This window comes from Montipora capricornis, chromosome 10, assembly GCF_036669925.1.
Source record: "Montipora capricornis isolate CH-2021 chromosome 10, ASM3666992v2, whole genome shotgun sequence".
Lineage (NCBI taxonomy): Eukaryota > Metazoa > Cnidaria > Anthozoa > Scleractinia > Acroporidae > Montipora > Montipora capricornis.
The window spans coordinates 67,850,603-67,867,823 of record NC_090892.1 but is presented as its reverse complement, the minus strand read 5'-3'; the positions used below and the strand labels follow the sequence as shown (position 1 = coordinate 67,867,823).

The 17,221-nt window shown below is 38.1% G+C and overlaps 1 protein-coding gene across 2 annotated transcripts in view; it reads right to left on the bottom strand.

The window, feature by feature from the left end:
* The window catches only part of LOC138019205 (conserved oligomeric Golgi complex subunit 4-like), a 38,932-nt gene extending 28,632 nt beyond the window's left edge, over window positions 1-10,300 (bottom strand). For both annotated transcript variants that reach the window (XM_068865912.1, XM_068865913.1), the window contains exons 1-2: window positions 10,165-10,300; window positions 7,588-7,670 (exon numbers count right to left, since the gene is read on the bottom strand). In XM_068865912.1, coding sequence (XP_068722013.1) covers window positions 7,588-7,670; window positions 10,165-10,248 — 167 coding nt within the window. In that variant the 5' untranslated portion in view covers window positions 10,249-10,300. The remainder of the gene's footprint in view (window positions 1-7,587; window positions 7,671-10,164) is intronic.
* Window positions 10,301-17,221: the final 6,921 nt, after the last annotated feature.

Genomic DNA, 17,221 nt, shown 5'->3' with positions numbered 1-17,221 from the left:
TTTCAATGAATGAAATGCCTCAATGTACATGTACATGTATTATCTTGTCTGATGCGATTTGTCTGATGCAGCTTTTTCTTGTCTTTGCTTGCTTTTATTGTTTTTAAAAATTCTTGCCTTTACATTAATAGATTTTTATATGCCTTCAGCATATACTTCTGCTCACTATCTCTCTCCCCGTGAATGTTTATTTCTCAATCTCAGTGAAATACATCATCTGCAAATTTTACTGTTAGTTGTTTTGCTGTTAAATAAAATTCACCATGCTTTAAACTCACCAGATTCCTTGACTTCAACAGCACTGTCAAGATTCATCTGGCAGTGGGCAGCTATCTGTAATTTAATTCAGCTAAAAACTTGAAAAAAATGTCTCAGACCTCAAGGTCATTACCTACAACAAGTGTCTACTCTTTGCTACCTGAATTCATTTCCAACAAAAACTCGTGCTAAATCATCTTTGTGCACCTACATGATTGCCAAGTATTTAGCCTAAAATGCACAGGCAAATTTATAGGAAATGAGCATTTTATAGTCACTGTGGTGTGTCACATTTTCCTAACAAGTTTTATACAAGATTGTAGATACATGTAAGTTTCAGTCAGGATTTATGCTTGGCCGGATCATTTTACATTTGTTTTCCTTTGTTTTATGTACACACAGTACTGTAATATACTTATCACTTCACATTACACTCTAATCAGTTAAGTCTGTAATATCAATGATGACTTCATGGTAATACCACAAAGTCACATAACAGTAGTTCATGCTGGACTGTTAATTTTGCCCTTGGGCAGCGTCAAGTTTGAAAGTGACCAGTTTAGGTGATCCTATCCTTTTACATTACAAGTACTCATCTTTACTGTGCATAAAGTTCTTGATCCACTAGTTCATGCACATTATGCCTTCCAACTTCATTTGAGTCATACGCATGAGCGATTAAATCAAAGATGTCAAAAGAGTTCTTAAGACATTCCAAACACAAATTCTTCTCCAGTCTTTTGGCTACTGTGATTTTTGCGAAATTAAAATCATTCATGTTGACTAAACTTTCACATTATATAATAATCAATTAAATTTTCACTGTCTATTTTTGAAAGTGTCTCAGATCAGTCTAAGACAGGTCAAATGTTTTAACCTGGTGTGAGAAATATTTCATTGGTATTTAGGCACGAGAATTTCTCCCTGTTTTTTCCCCCAACTCCCAAGTCCACTGTTGGTTTAGAAACGGCCAAAGGGTTACACAGTATTTTCCACCACATTATCAACCTTGATATGCGGAAGAGGAGAGGACCCATAGACTTTGTTTCTGCTTTACCCATGAGATTTGTTGAAGGTTGTAGTTCCTGGATACCAAGATATGAAACATACCTGGGAGCATAAGTATTTTGCATATTTTTCCAACCCAACTTGATGTTGACCAAGCAATGGGAAAATCTTGAAAAACCTATATAGAGAGTATATTAGCTACATGTATGAAATGAACAATTTCACAGCGGGTCTAAATCACAGGTCACTAGTTGCAGGTCATTGTTTTACCTTTTTGAAAGTAACCCAAAACCCTCAATTTGGCTAACCCTAGGCCTAAAAACCAACCTTAGGCCTAGGGTTAGCCAAATTGAGGGTTAGGGTTACTTTCCAAAAGGTAAAACAATGACCTGCAACGAGTGACCTGTGGCATGCAACCTGTGTTTTAGACCTGCCAACAATTTCATGGTGTGCCAAACCTACAAAATCTGCCTACATGCAGCTGGCACACTGCAAAGCACTGAATCTAAGAGATAACCATGTGACAGTCAGTCAGGAAGTCAGCCAGTTGACCCATCATTGTCTCAAAGTAAAAGAACAAATTAAATTACCTTAAAGTTTACTCTTTGCAATTTCAACCTAGGTTGATAAAATTTGACCTGAAATCAAATTTAACCTGCAACATGTATTTTTATTCCCAAAAGGTTGTCATTACAGTTATTTTCTATCTATTACTGTTGGTATCATGCTGTGTTGTCACTCAGTATTTTTTGCTTGTGATGGGATAAAGATGCCAGCTGCTCACAATCTGCGATCTGAGATGACACTTTCAATTTCAAGCACTTTTTTTTTGCAGTATTCAAGTAGTTGGAAGTAACATCGTCTTCTGCAAGAGTTCTGCTCTGATTTCAACCCGAAATTCCTTTTCACAGAGTTTTTGTTCTTCCGTTCGCTGACTGAGTGCAGCTAGTAAATCATTATCATTTTTTACTATAAAATTATAACAGTGGTTTATTTACCTCTCAACAGAACTTCTGTCACCATTGTAAATGGCAGCCTCAAACTTTTCATGAACTATTCTCTTCAGTTTTGTCTCTGCTTCATGGAGTAATGCAAATGCTCCCACTAAATCAGAACCTGTGTAAATGTCACCTACCAATCAGTATATAATGACAATGTAAACAAGGAATAGTCACCTCATGGCTAAAAATGTACTGTACTATTCCTGTGGTTCAAACATAATAATAATTATTATTATTCTCTGCTGCAACAGAGTAAAACTATCTAACACAAGCTGCTGTTGACAAATTCTTTCCATCATGAGTTGGTTCTCAAAATTAGAATATTTTCAAGACAATGAACGCAGCAAGAAAGCAGTGGCCAAAACAAGGTAGCAGGGAAGCAGAAAATACTTTTAATTAGGAGTGTGCTGACCAGGGGAGGAGCCCCCCCCCACACTTCCTAGGGGGAGACAAGATCAGATGGTACTGTGGGCAGCCACCTTGAACAAAGGTCCTGATCAGTCCACAGACTAAACATGGGACCTAGAACTAGGAGGGGGGCCCTCGTGTATAAAATATAGATTAGGTGGGAGCACTCTGGAAAGTAGAGTTTTCTAGACCTGTCCACTTAGGCTAAGCCTTGCTGTGGGGTAAAAATTCCTTTGCCTTTGTTGATTTCAGTTTATAGTGTCCCCAATTAGTGCTCCTGTTCTAGAAGACTAGACACTTAACCCTTTGGCTCCCAAGCTAGCCTGAACCGCCCATACTTAGTATTTTACTCTGTCTAATGCCAGATGATTTTACTTGTCAATGGGGAACCCCTAGGGGTCAATGGGTTAAAGTTCCAATGAAGTATTAAAATATCTTGCTTATTTTAAAGACCTTTCCAAAATGATGAAGAATGGTGTTTCCATTTAACAAATAGATTCCATACTGCTGTGTGTCTGCTCAGTAATAGATCACAATTATAAATGACATCAAATGTGGTAAGAACAAGAAAGTAGCACACGAGGCAATAGCTGAGTGTGTCACTGATGTTCTTACCATATTTTGACGTCTTCTGTGATCTAGCTATTACTGAACAGACACACGGCAACATGGAATCTATTTGTTTTATATTATTAAAGAATTAAACTTTATTTTGCGTAAAAGCTGATGGTGACATCAATATTGTGCGCCTGTCCTCTAACAGATCATAGGCAAGAACCATTCCAAATGCGAGAATAATTAACAATTCTTCCATGAGCGCATGTTGGATATGAGATGGTAAACAGCCAACGAGGCACATACTTCACATACTTCTAAGCTAATTGAAATTGATCCAGACTTTCTATAAAAACGTTTTTTTTTTGCTTTATACAAGGAGAAATCTCGCTTCCTGGTGTAAAATTTTTTAGTTTAGCAACGCTAAGAGCAATCATTTACCATATAAGGTCAAAATAAGGCATATATGAGCTGATAACCAAGATTAAGTGAACCAATCAGAGCACGAGAATTGCATTATCCGCAGTTGAGAATTTAAAAACTAGGGTCATTATATAATTTGGAATACCTTCTTTCGTTCCAGAGATACCAGTATTCAAGTTGTTGTTGAAAAATTGATGACACCAAAAGCATTACAAACGACTGATGATTTTACTCGTCAATGAGGGACAGTTCAGGAGTCAGTGTGCTTAAAGAGATCAGCTTAAAACACACATGTGTATTTCCATTGACACTGTAAATATGCGGTAACACCAGTATTTTATGTAATATATCAAACACGAGAAGGACTGTTTCATCGGATATCCAAACACTGAGAAGCGAGTTGAAAAACAAGGCAGAAGGCCGAGTTTTTTAACTGATTTCGAGGTGGTTGGATATCCGATAAAACACTCTTTTGAGTGTTTGATATTTCTTCTCAAAGGAATCAGTATTTTAAAAGATATTTGGGATCAAAGTTGGCAAAATTTTATGCTAATTAAGACCACATATCCAAACTTCCTTCTCGGTAGTGATTGCTTTTGTTTTTGGCTTATGAATTATTAAATTAATAATGAGTTTGAGAAATATATATTTATGAAATGCACCTTCTTGAGAATCCCCTGTAATCTCTTTCAACACCTCTTCATCAAGATTTAGATATCTGTGAATATGTGCAGCTGCCTGTTGGCAAATAACATCAACATGAAAATTATAGCTACATGTACAATGTATATTGGCAACCAATGATCTACAAAATTAACATAATAAACTGTTTTATAAAACATTTAGTATATCCTTAAAAAGCAAAAGAAAAATGTTTCAAGATTCTTGTTTATTAACCAAGGGAAGTACAATGTATATTTGCTGAATTTGTGTAAATTAATCTCATTTTAATTTTAATACCAACAGTCAATATGTAAATACACTACTAATGACTGTCACTGTGCTACCATATCTGCAAAACTGCCACTACTACTACTAATAATTATTCTTTAGAAACATCACTTGACTGTACTTGAAAGTAAGATATGTATTTTATGAAACAAAATCACACTTCAAACACTTTAAAATGTTAATCTAAGATTTTCAATTTCTCTCTGCCCACATAGAGACATTTGAAATACCTGTTCATAATTCTCTGTATTCAGTGCTGTTTGGACTCCATCCACACAAGCCTGGAACAAAGATGGAAAGTTAATTAAGAGATTAAGTAGGTATTACTAACTGTAGACATCTCCTAGCTTTTATATGAGAGTACATATTAAACAAAAAATGATTTAGACATGCACCTGTATACTTTTTTTCCTTTCAGGTGGTTAATTACTTAACAAGGGACACAAGCTTTTAGTTACACCTCAATGTATTCTTCCATATGACCCTTTCAATGTGGAATACATATTAAGCTTTTCCTTCCTGATTTGTTTGAAAAGTTATGCAATTAACACAGAGCCATTGTATTAACCTTTAAATCCAGAATATCATCCACACGCTTTATTGTCTCCTGAACTCTGTTCTGAAGAAAGAAGAAAAAACATTCAGCACATTTAAAAGTTCTTAAAGCAACCACAGAGGCCACCATCAAGTTGCTGCACCTGGCTTTTTTCAAAGTGGAGAAATAACTAGCAGCTGCATGGTGTGCTTTGTAAATTGTTACCATATTTCATGAGTAAACAACTAGGAGCGACTGCAGCCAATTGGTCAGTGGTTTTAGTATACTTGCGCATGTGTGGAATACCTCGTGCTTTGGGCTGTATTGCTTATTTATCAGTGTGGCGGGAAGTAGGAGCATTGTGTGTGGAGCGTTTAGCAGTTTTTGTTCCCTCCCTCCCTCCCCACCCTCTGCTTTCCACTGTGTATCAGTGTGACGGGTGCCCGTTCTTCTCGGGGGCGTGGGGGCTCATGGCTGGGTTGTCAGGTTTTGCCAGCCATCGGTGCAGTCTCCATCTTGGAGCTAGCTGCCAATAGTGGCAGCCCCAGGATGTTTCGGGCACCCAACCTCCAAAGAGCGACGATGTTGTTTATTCCTATTAAATATTAGCCTGCAAGAAGGCCCTCTCTCTCTCTCTCAGCGATGGGAGAGAAGGAGAGGCCGTCATTCTACCCCCAACCCCAGTCCCTCAGAGGACCTGCTCGCAGGCTATCATATTATCTGTCAATGAAATTCACAAAAAAGGAGCTTAGAATATGAACAAAGTGATGAAAATGGGACAGATTAATTTTAATACCTTGGTATTTCTGATATCTATGGATGACCTTTAGGAGTTTTAACCCATTGACTGCTGGGGGGTTCCCCACTGATGAGTAAAATCATTTGGCATTAGATAGTCGAGAGTAAAATCTATTAAGTATGGCCAGTTCAGACCAGGTCGGGCATCAAAGAGTTAAATAACACACTAAAACCTAGCCTGTCCAGTTAATATCCAACAATAGGACAAACTTAGGTTGTTCTTCACATACCTTAACAAGATCTAGGAGCCGCACCTTGCTGCTAACCTTTTCTGCTAAGTCAGATGTACTGGAGATCATAGTGTGCAAATGCTGTGCATCTCTCATCACTAGTTGTAAATTGGGACTGCAAGTAAGATAATTCAACAGGTAGGACAGTGAAAAAATAATAAGGAGAGGCATGTTTATACTCAAATGACTTAGCCATGTAGCTCTTATATTTCAACAGAGATTATAATCTCCTAGCGGGTAATTTCAAGTACTATCTTAAAGTTTATTCCCAATGTAATCCGTCTGGGGATTAGCCCTAGTAAATGGAAATGTTCCCACAAAAGGACAACAGTAAAACTCTGAGACTCTTAGAGATGTATCTATTAATCAAATATAAGAACAACATTTGAATGAACATACTCCTTCTCGTAACTTACACAATGTTCATTCCCGTGAAACAACATCTCGAATACCCACGACCTGCTCCTGTATGACCTTGTAGCTCAGTTGGCACTCACTGAGCAATGGCGATGGGGAGGTCATAGGTTCAATTGCCAACCTGGTCAGAGTTAGCCTCTGTCCTTTCTTGGGTCCATTTCTATTGCTAGGGCTGATGTTCAGATGGATTTTAACAGCTGCACAAAAATGCAGAAGCGTTGGTGGGATCAGATTTGTTACCATTACTGTTTTATAGGATTGGTTATTTAATAGTAATACATAAAGCAGCAGTTAACCTAGCAACCTTTGTGGCTTTCTTAATTGGTGTTGATAGAAGAATCCTCCTTACAAGAAGGAGTTTCTCTCCACTAACTAAAACATTCACTAATTAGCAGGTAGTTTGAGGGGAATATTGTGTGTGTGAATGGTGAGTTGAGGAAAAATCATAGACAAAAGTTAGGGTTAGTCTGTAAAATGAGGGGGAGAAATTTACAAAGCAAACTCTCAACCCCAAAATAAGGTTAACAAATGAAACAAACTCTGTGTGAAATTAAAAACTTTAATCTCAGAAACGGCCAGATAGTACATGTACAAAAAACTAAATCGCGTAGGAGGGATTAATAAATATTTGACCATGAAAATTATTTGTTCTTAAAAAGGGAATAATAAAGATGAAAAATCTTTACACTAAAATCTTCGTTCTTAAAAAAAATATGGAAAAAACTAAAGAAATCCCATGGAATATGAAACTCAGGTTCCACGAGGCAAATCCAAAAATCCCGGAGATAAAGACAAGCTGACTGCGACACCATTAGGCTGTTAATAATTATAACAGCATAAAAATGCCGAAGTGTTGGTGGGATCAGATTTGTTACCACTCCTGTTTTAGGATTACTGATTAGGTCTTAACAATGATTTCAGTCGTAAGGTTTAAGAGCTGGAAGTTTGAAATTCATAAAATACAAGTAAACAATACTAACATTTACATGTATCCAGTACTCACATGACATTCTGTAATGTGTTCATTTTTGCATCAAGTCTGGGTTGATTTTCCAAGATGGCATCCAGTTCATTGTTTAGTTTTTGCTGAGAATATAATCATTTTAAATGAAATTGTTGTCAAGGAGGCTCCAGATATCACTAGTGGGGTTGTATTACAGTGTACAACATTAAAAACAATTACAATTTAGGGTCGGTTTGCCCACAAGTTGTTTCACCAGAAAGGTGATTCCTCCACAATCAAGTCATTTGAAGAGGGACTTCATGATGTATGAAACTTTATTCTTTAATACAATTTAATGGCAGTATTTACAGATAAAATTTAGAGGGTATTAACAAGTGAGCCATATAAGGACGGAATGTAAAAGAGTCAATGACCCCAAACAAGACAAGCCACCTCTTAAAAAAGCAACTATATATTTCTATTTATAAGGCTGAGGTTATTATAAATATACAGATAAAAGATAAATAAAATAATAAAAAACATAGAATGAAGTACAACCTTATGCTGCTAAAAACTCCCTAATTCCTTTCTTAAAGTGCCAAATTAACCAAAAAATCAGTTGTTATTTTTCTTTGGATTTCAAAAATATGTTAAACACTAAGCGACCAAAGTTTAGAGCCTTGATTTAACAAAGACACCTGTTTATTTTAACTGGAAATAATACTCTGTAAAGTAAACAATTAAATAATCAATTTGACACAACTTTTAGGCAAGAGATTTTGATTCCCCATGACATGTTTCACACGGAAAACACTTTGGCAATTTTGTACATGGCACTGACTTAATTATTGTATGTTCCCGTTAAAATTACAGCCGTCAAAAGATTCCAGCACCACTTTCAATATGATTGCAAAACATGTTGACATTTACAATGTATATTGCTATTTGAAATGCAAAGTGTGCAAGCTGGTTTTACTTATATTTCTATTGTTATTGTGTTATTGTTAACTTAAATAAGTTGAGTTGCAGTACTTTGAAATGAAAAATTACAACTATTATTGGGTTCCAAAAATGGCACTCTGATACAAATCTGCCAACTATGTATTATATTTATTTAATGACTGTAAGTAAGTAAGCAAGCAAGCAAGCAAGCAAGCAAGCAAGTAAGTAAGAAGTATAAGTAAGTAAGTATGGTTTATTCAACCACATTTTGGCAGGAGATCCTGGATAACAGTAGTTATATCACATAAGCTACATATTACGTATCATACTAAATAATACAATTACTGAATTTAATTGTTACAAACTCTTTGTGTTTAGTTTAGGGGTCAACGACTGGCTACATCCTGAATGGAGACTGTAGTCATGTTGAATGAAGTTGTGATGTTGAATGGAGTTGTGATCGCAAAAGAAAATTGCAGCATGCCTCCACCCTACGCTCCGAGAGAGATTGTAACAAGGTTCGTTGAAGGGCCTTAGCGTAGCTCAAATCAGGGAGCATAATGCGCAGAGCTTTTCTTTGTACTGACTCAATGACGTTGTCAAGGTACTCTGGCAGTGCAGCCCACACGGGGGACGCATACTCGAGTACAGACCTGATCAGTGCGCAGAATATCATAACAAGGCCATTGATAGCCACACTAGATTTCTTAAGAATGCGCAGTGCATTATAAGGGTTTGTTTGTCTTCTGGAACAGGTAGTCTATGTGAGTGTTCCATGTAAGATCATCGCTAATATGTACTCCTAAGATCTTATAACTATTTATATTCTTGTTGGCACTTATAGCATTAGCTACTGTAGGTCATTTTAGATCATTTTAGATTATTTAGGTCCTTCCTTGTTTGAGTGATTACGGCCATTTCAAACCACAAAGGCTACAGGTGGTTTTCATGTTACGTCACTGCCACTATGTTGGTGGACGAAAACAAAAGATATCTCTCATTAGCTCGTTTTGTTCATCCACCAGCAATTGTACATTAACATCATTGTTATCTGTGTCTCTAGAGAGTGGTTCACAACAAACCCTCTATTAAATATATAGCTTTCTTTCGGTTGCGTGAAATATTGTTGTGTAATGAATGACTTCACGTGTGTTGCCGAATCACCTTGTTGACAAAATGACCGGATACCAAAAATAATATATTTGTAACCTTTAACATGTACAGTTCACTTAAATTCATTAAACATATGTAAATGTAATGAACTAATCTAGCATGCATGATTGTTTTGTTTTAAATTGAAAATTTTTCCCTTATAGGGAAGATATCGTTGACGTCACCTATTGTCAATAATGTGCCAGCCAGAGCCTCATTGGATCTTGAAACAAAGGGTCTTGTTCCTGTGGTTGGCATATTTGAATAACAAAAACGACGTATGTAAACAGATATCTTCCCTTTTTTTTCTGCAAACTAAAAACGTACACATCCATACATGGAAAAATCGAAAAATCGAATACGGTAATGGGAATCTTCTGGCGAACATCAGTACCGGAAAATTTCTTACATTCGAAACGACAAGATTTTTCGTCTCGTATAATCTCTGACACGTCAACACAAAACCAAACGGCGACTGCAAGAGTAACAACATATCGGCTTCATCTAACATGTTTGCCCACAGTCTTTTACTGCATAGCATACCTCGTGGAGATGGATTTGCGCGTAGGCTTGCTGCACTTCTGCAATATCTGTTAGGCTGAATACATCGAACTCGTGAGCTGCCATTTTGACAAATTTAGCACACAGGATATGATAGATACGTTATGTTGACCAAAACAAAACGTCCGGGTTGGTAGTCTGTGGACAACTTTCATGCCAATTGGCCTTTCCGAAATTCAGCAGGGAACTGGGGCGAGTTTCAAGTTTTAACTAATCGATAAACTGACACTACAACATGAAAGATCATGTTGAGATTGGTCATTTAGCCAAGTATGGTGCTTTTAGGGTGAACAGAGACCAAGTTATGGACCTTGAAACATGGTTCAAAATCCATACAGGCGTCTCTAATTTTGATACAGCCTTGCATACGGAACCTGCGCCCGCAGTGCGCGCGGCAGTCAAAACTGTGCTATCCTGTCAATCATTTGCCCCTTCACCGGAAACAGTGCATTTCGGTTGTTCGTAAATGACATTGTTGTTGATCTACGCAAGGATGCGGTCGAAGTCTTTATTCGCGAAGTTAACTCAAATAAATATCGATACGGTTTTGCCGTCTTCTTGCACTTGATTCGAAAATACCAGCCTGAATTCGTCTTAGAATAGTTAGAAAAAGCACAAATAAAAGCCAAAGCATAAGAGGTCACGTTCGAATTCTGCTCGCCGACAACCCAAGTTTGTTGACAAAAAAATTGACACAAAATGTTTTAAATGGTTTTCTGGCCCTTTATTACTAATGGCGCTCTCGTTCATTTTAAATGGAGTATCGGGAAAGAAAAATTGTCAAGCTGATATTTTTTTCGTGTGAACATACATTTTCACGTAGCGAAAATTTGTATAAGCACTACAAAACGTTTACTAACCATTGCCCGAAGGAACACCTTTTAGAAGCTGCAAGGAAGCCGCTGATTAATTTTGCACAAAACCCTCGGCCCTTAACACAAGAAAGCCATACTTGGAAAGTTTTTCAGTGGAAGGCTCGCTAAGGAAGAGTTTCTAGAGCTTGCCCTCCCGCAGGTTGCCAGAAAGGTGCAAACAAGCTGGTTCCTATCTGAAAAGAGCAAGATCTAGAAGGGGCAGTCAAAATTGTGTTTCTTTTATTGTGCGAAAATTTATTCTTCCCTCAATCCCAAATAAGAACTTGTTGTGTCTTGCAATTCAACAGTGAATTGCTATTAGGCCAATAAGAGAATCAACATCAACAAAGAGGCACTCCCAGGGGTTTGGGGAAGAAAAGAACATGGCTAATTTAAACTGGGGAACAGAGTAACATACATACATACATACATACATACATACATAATCTTTATTTAACGTGGGTAGAAACACTTATCTGAAGCTATTTTACAGGTTTTCCACAAAATAATATTAAAGAAAAAAGAAATATATACATAAAAATGTAAAAATATGAATATAATATCTAGTATCTAAAATTTCAAAATTTAGGTAACTAAAATTTAATGTTCCTCACTGTTTTTTTCAACAATATCAAAATATTTTAAGGAACAAGGGAAGAAAACCAATTTAAATTTTAGGGATCAAAAACCTGGGAACAAGTTTGAAAGTAATTTGGGGAACAAGGAAACACAAGCAAATATGTAAAGGGAACAAGGACTCCTCTCCCCAGGAGGGCCTCATCAAATGTTCTGCCTCTATCCAACAGCTCAAACAAGCTATTCCAACAATTTTTGAATGACCAACAAGAAAAGAAGACTCTCTTAGAGAAATAGATTATTTATAGTAACACTTAAGCATGCGAAACAATGCTCAGATGCTTACGAGCACCCTCATGCCCATGTTTGTAAAAAAGCACCATGAAGTATTCCTTGTGGCTGGCTGGTTTAGGCATTGTTTCATCTTTCAACATTGGGCAAAACCAAATTAACTCCATTCTCAGAGGGCACTGGGGAAAGAAGCTAGAAGAAAAAAGTGGCCTTGATCCTATTCTCCCAAGGTAATCTTTACAGAATAAGATCATAGAAGGAACACTTTTGAGTGCCAACCTTAAGCCTTTTAAAACAAGCGCAAACAATATTAATAATCTTTAAATTCACAAAATGTCAAACAGCATATTTTAGCCTCATATTCAATTAGATTTTGCTGCAATGTTCCTTAAAACTATGCAGAACTATTTACCATAAAATGTGGAACATTTCCTGCCTATCTAAATATGCCGCAAAAGGGCTCCAAAAAGCAACCAGTTAAGTTTTTAGATTAAGATACACAATACCTAAAAAATAAATTACTTGATGTGATCAAGACATTGAATGACCAAGCAATAAACAAATGGCAGCAATGTATGTTAGGTTCACAAAGTGGGAAAAAAATATTCCTCAACTGATGTTTCAATATGCATTTAAATAAATTTTCTATCAACAATTCAAGGGACTGACTTTTCACTGGTATTGATTTGCATTTCCATGATAAGTTTGAAAGTGAATCTGGCAACCACAGTGCCCTATGAAATGGGAAATAACTTAAACAAACTCTTTAAACGAACATTTTACAAGGGACACCATTATTGATGCCCTGCCAAGAACAAAGATTAAACTGAAAGAAGAGTTGGTCTGGAGTTTATCCACAATGGACAGTTAGTGGCTGCATTCACCAATGTAGAGAACAAACACATCAAGTTTCTTGTCAAGCAACCAGGTGTTCAAGGAGCTATTCAATTTCCAAAGAACTATGGTAGTGTGCAACAGTACCTGGGTGAATTCGGGTACCTGGCCTGAAACTGAAACTTGTGGAGCCAAACAACTTGTTGAGCTAGGTACTTAAACTGGGTAGATAATTATGTCTACAAATATTGTCTATTCAACCAACAGTTTCTCCTAATTTTGTGTAACATTCACTTAATGGTTCCTTAATACAAAAATTGCTAATTCAATTAAGGATTCAAGTCCTTTGAAATCATCAAAGTTACTTTGTGCCACCAGGAACAAACGAAAAAGTACAAGCACTGAAGACAAACAGCTCACAAAAGGCAGAACTCCGTTTAAAACAGCAAAACGGACCGGGGATCCTCGCGTCACTAAAAAGTGCTGCATGCTACGTAGATGTTTGCAGAACGATCGCAAGTTGTAATCACTGAAAGACGATAGACGATGGTCGTGCAAGACTCACCAAGCACATGGAACACCCGACAGGATTGTTTGTTGTCTGGCACAGCAGATGAACGAAAAATTGTTCCCCTCACTATTAAGTTCCAACCCAAGACCAATCTTGCCCAAATACAACAACAATTTGGGCAGCAGGCAAGCTCACCACAAGCCACCGAAGTTGGCATAAAGCAGCATAGCGCTTCACCTGAAGTTCGATCATGATGGACACAAACAAGAGCTGAAAAAACTTCATATGGTCAGACGACCAAATGTGATTGATCAGTTATCGGACATCAAAGTGCTGAACAGTACAAACCAAGGGATTTCGTCGTAAAAATGTTCACTCAGCAACGTCTTCTTCTTCTACAGAATAAAGTTCAAAAGCGATCCTGGTTGTTAATCACATGCTAGACCAATCCATAAACTGGATAAAGTGGATTGGCAAATTGATTGCCAGAACAATGAGTCATTTCTGTCTCGCTGAGTTCAGAGAAGCGACGGTCAAGAGACAACAGAAGGCTGAGCGAATGTCCACCGATCTAACCAATCAGAATGTAAACAATTGGCGTGACGTCGGATAGCACAAGGATAGCACAGTTTTTCCCTCTCGCTGAATTCTGATTGGTCAGTTTAAATTTCAGTAGCTCTCGCCGTATGCAAGGAGCGTCCCGCAAAACCATATAAACTCTTAAAATTTTTATGATTTCCGTGATACTCTTTAAAATGGGCAAACATAGCGATTTTCATCGCAGCTTCTTTCAAATTGTAGGTACATGACGGGATTTTACAGTTGTCACTAAACTGATAAAAAATAATAATAGAGTTTATATGGTTTTCAGTTTATCGATTAGTTAAAACTTGAAACTCGCCCCAGTTCCCTGCTGAATTTCGGAAAGGCCATATATATGATTGTTTTTAACATTGTCCAAATAAGTCAGAGGATAACTTATAGTATGTCTCGGAAACATATCTTACCGTGATAATCTAATTCCTTGGGAACGGCCGAAAAGACATTTCTTGGCAGGATTCGAACCTTTGACCTCAGTAAAAACAATTAGATGCTCTCTACCCATCATTGAGTTTCATACACGCAGGTAGAACGAGTAACAAGACCCGCTGTTCAAAAAGTTTGTTATTTGTTGCTTGATTCACAGATCACGAAATATAATGAATATCAAACCTCGTGTCCTGACTTGCTCGTGCATTATGAGATTTACAACTGAAGTTTAAAAGTTCTCAAAATTGCACTCGTCTACCGCTCACGCAATTTGAAACTTTCAAAACCTCGCGAGTCGGCGGGTCTAAAACACAGGTCACTCGTTGTAGGTCATTGTTTCCCTTTTTAAAAGTGACCCAAAACCCTCATTTTGGCTAACTCTAGGCCTAAAAACCTTAATTAGGCCTAGGGTTAGTCAAATTGAGAGTTAGGGTTACAAACATGCAATGACCTGCAACGAGTGACCTGTGTTTTAGACCCACCGCTCACGAGTGACCAGAAATCACGAAATGCCCGGGCAAGTTCATACGATTTTTGATAGGTTATATATAATCAACAAAATTATCCCATCGCTGTGTTTCTATAGTAACTTCCGTATTGCACTCTTTAACTTCTTTTGCCTTTTGTAACCTATTTGTGCGTCCGTCATTCACCAATCAGAAGCGCGATATTCTGTTGAGTAGACTGTATGATGAAAAAACTTGATTTTTTGTTGAAATTATAGCTGTACAACCAGTTTTTTCAAACCTCATGATCAAGAAATACCAAGAAAATCGGCGTTTGGGTGTTTTAGGAGAAATTAATAAGTAAATAATAAACAAATAAGTAAATAAGCATTTTGCTAGGAGTGGCTCCAAATTGCTGCCAGCTGGGCGTGATTGGTAAAATGCAACAGAGGAGGGCCTGTCCGGGAGTTGAACCCGAGACCTCTCGCACCCTAAGCGAGAATCATGCCACTAGAACAACAAGCCGAACACGCTAAGGTTAGGCGTGTACTAAAACCAGTAACACCGGAACACTCCGGAAAACCGGAACACCCCGGTTTTAGCCGTAGGGTTAGCACACCGGAACACTCCGGAACACCCTGGAAGTTAGGGTTAGCCCTCAATTTGGCTAACCCTAGGCCTAAAAACCAACTTAAGGCCTAGCTGTAGGCCTAGGGTTAGCCAAATAGACCTCTTTAGCTTGTACGTTTTGTTTTCCCCGTTTCAGACCACGTGTTGTTCTTAAGGGAATTTTTCTTTTGTTTTTTCATACGTTATGCATACATATCCACGTGCATAGGACGACATTTGAAAGAAAGTTTTCCCTAGAGTAACATCACGTGGTCTGAAATGGGAAAACAAAATGTACAAGCTAAAGAGGTCTATTGAGGGTTTTGGGTTACTTCCAGGGTGTTCCGGAGTGTTCCGGGGTGTTCCGGTGTTCCGGAGTGTTCCGGTGTTCAGGGGTGTTCCGGTGTTCCTGGTTTTAGTACATGCCCTAAGGTATAGGTTGGACAGGGTTTTAAATTATATTGTCACACGCCATGAGAAAACAAATTTAGTGCCTTGGTCGATGTGAGGCTCGAACTCACGACCTTGGCGTTATCGATCTACCAAGCTAATGGACCAAGGTGGACGAAGGCAACGGCAAGTCAAATTCGCCTAATAAGCTACTCTAGGTCTTATGAAGGATAAGTTATGGGCGAAAGAATTTTGCATAAGGCGTAGGGTGAGGTGAAAGAGGAATTGGCCAGCGCTGCTAACCTGCTGCAGGTGACTGAGGAGGGTGGGGAAGTTTATTTGCAGACACTGCTGAGTTAGTAGACTTGCGAGAAAAGAGAAATTTGCATGCAACGGCGTTTTAAGGTCTTGAAAGTTTCTTTGGGGATTTCTACGGCCAATAGAATATCTGCCAGGGGAGCACGGAGTTATCGATTACCTAATGCGGAATACGGCGGCTCTTACGCGAACGAGAATAGTAATCAATTCACATTCGCCTAATAAGCTACCCTATGCCCTATGAGGGATGACTTATGGGCGAAAGAATTTTGCGCTTGCCGAGGGGATTCCGTCCGTGAAGCAATGGATGGCTACAGGCACTCTTTATTCGGTTCGATAACAGCAAATCTTCCCGAACTTTAGAAACTCGGAAAACCACTTTCACGTGCAAGCTGTCCTGAAGCGGGGGATTCGATATCGAGGAGAGTGGCCCTGGGCAGCTGTGGGGCTCTCCCTCCCAATTACACCAGACCAAAGCCGTAGATAATAAATACTAACGCGAGGACAAGTTGTAATAGAAAGACAGAAGATTAAAGTAAATGCAGGTAAAGGAAAAAACAAAACAGATTCGGCGGCCAAAAGGGTCGATTCGGGACGAGTACGAACCGACTCCTTAAATTCAAATACCTTGTTCCGTCTGATAGAGCGACAGTCGTATGACCTTGAAAAAGTGTTCGCAATTTTTTTTACGGACCAATGTTTGGTAAGATTAAAACAATGCTTCTCATTAATTAATCCTTATTCCCGCTTATTCTCCCTTCTCCTCCCTTGTCAGGAAGGAGAACAGAGAGTGTCTGGGGTCGAAGTTGTCTACAAAGTTCCATGGAGAGATGACGTTGTTTGCATCCGCATTCGCTAAGCCAATGAAAATTCGCGCTCTTTGTTTTTGTTCGATAAGCTTATTAAGGACGGTGCTTACTATTGTTATTGCGCATACGTTCTGCGCATCTCGAGATACTCGGGTTTCCTATCGGTGATGCTTACTAATACAGGGATACTTTTGCGCGGCTTAAAATTATGCAGAGAAAGTAGATCTTAAAAAGTACTCTTGGTACCCAAAAAGAAAACTGGGGGAAACCATGCATTCTTTAGAGATAATTAAACTTCAATTTGAGAAAAAAAAACCATACATTGCTTTGTATTTTAGAGCTTTTTAGAAATATTGCTCATGAATTATCTTT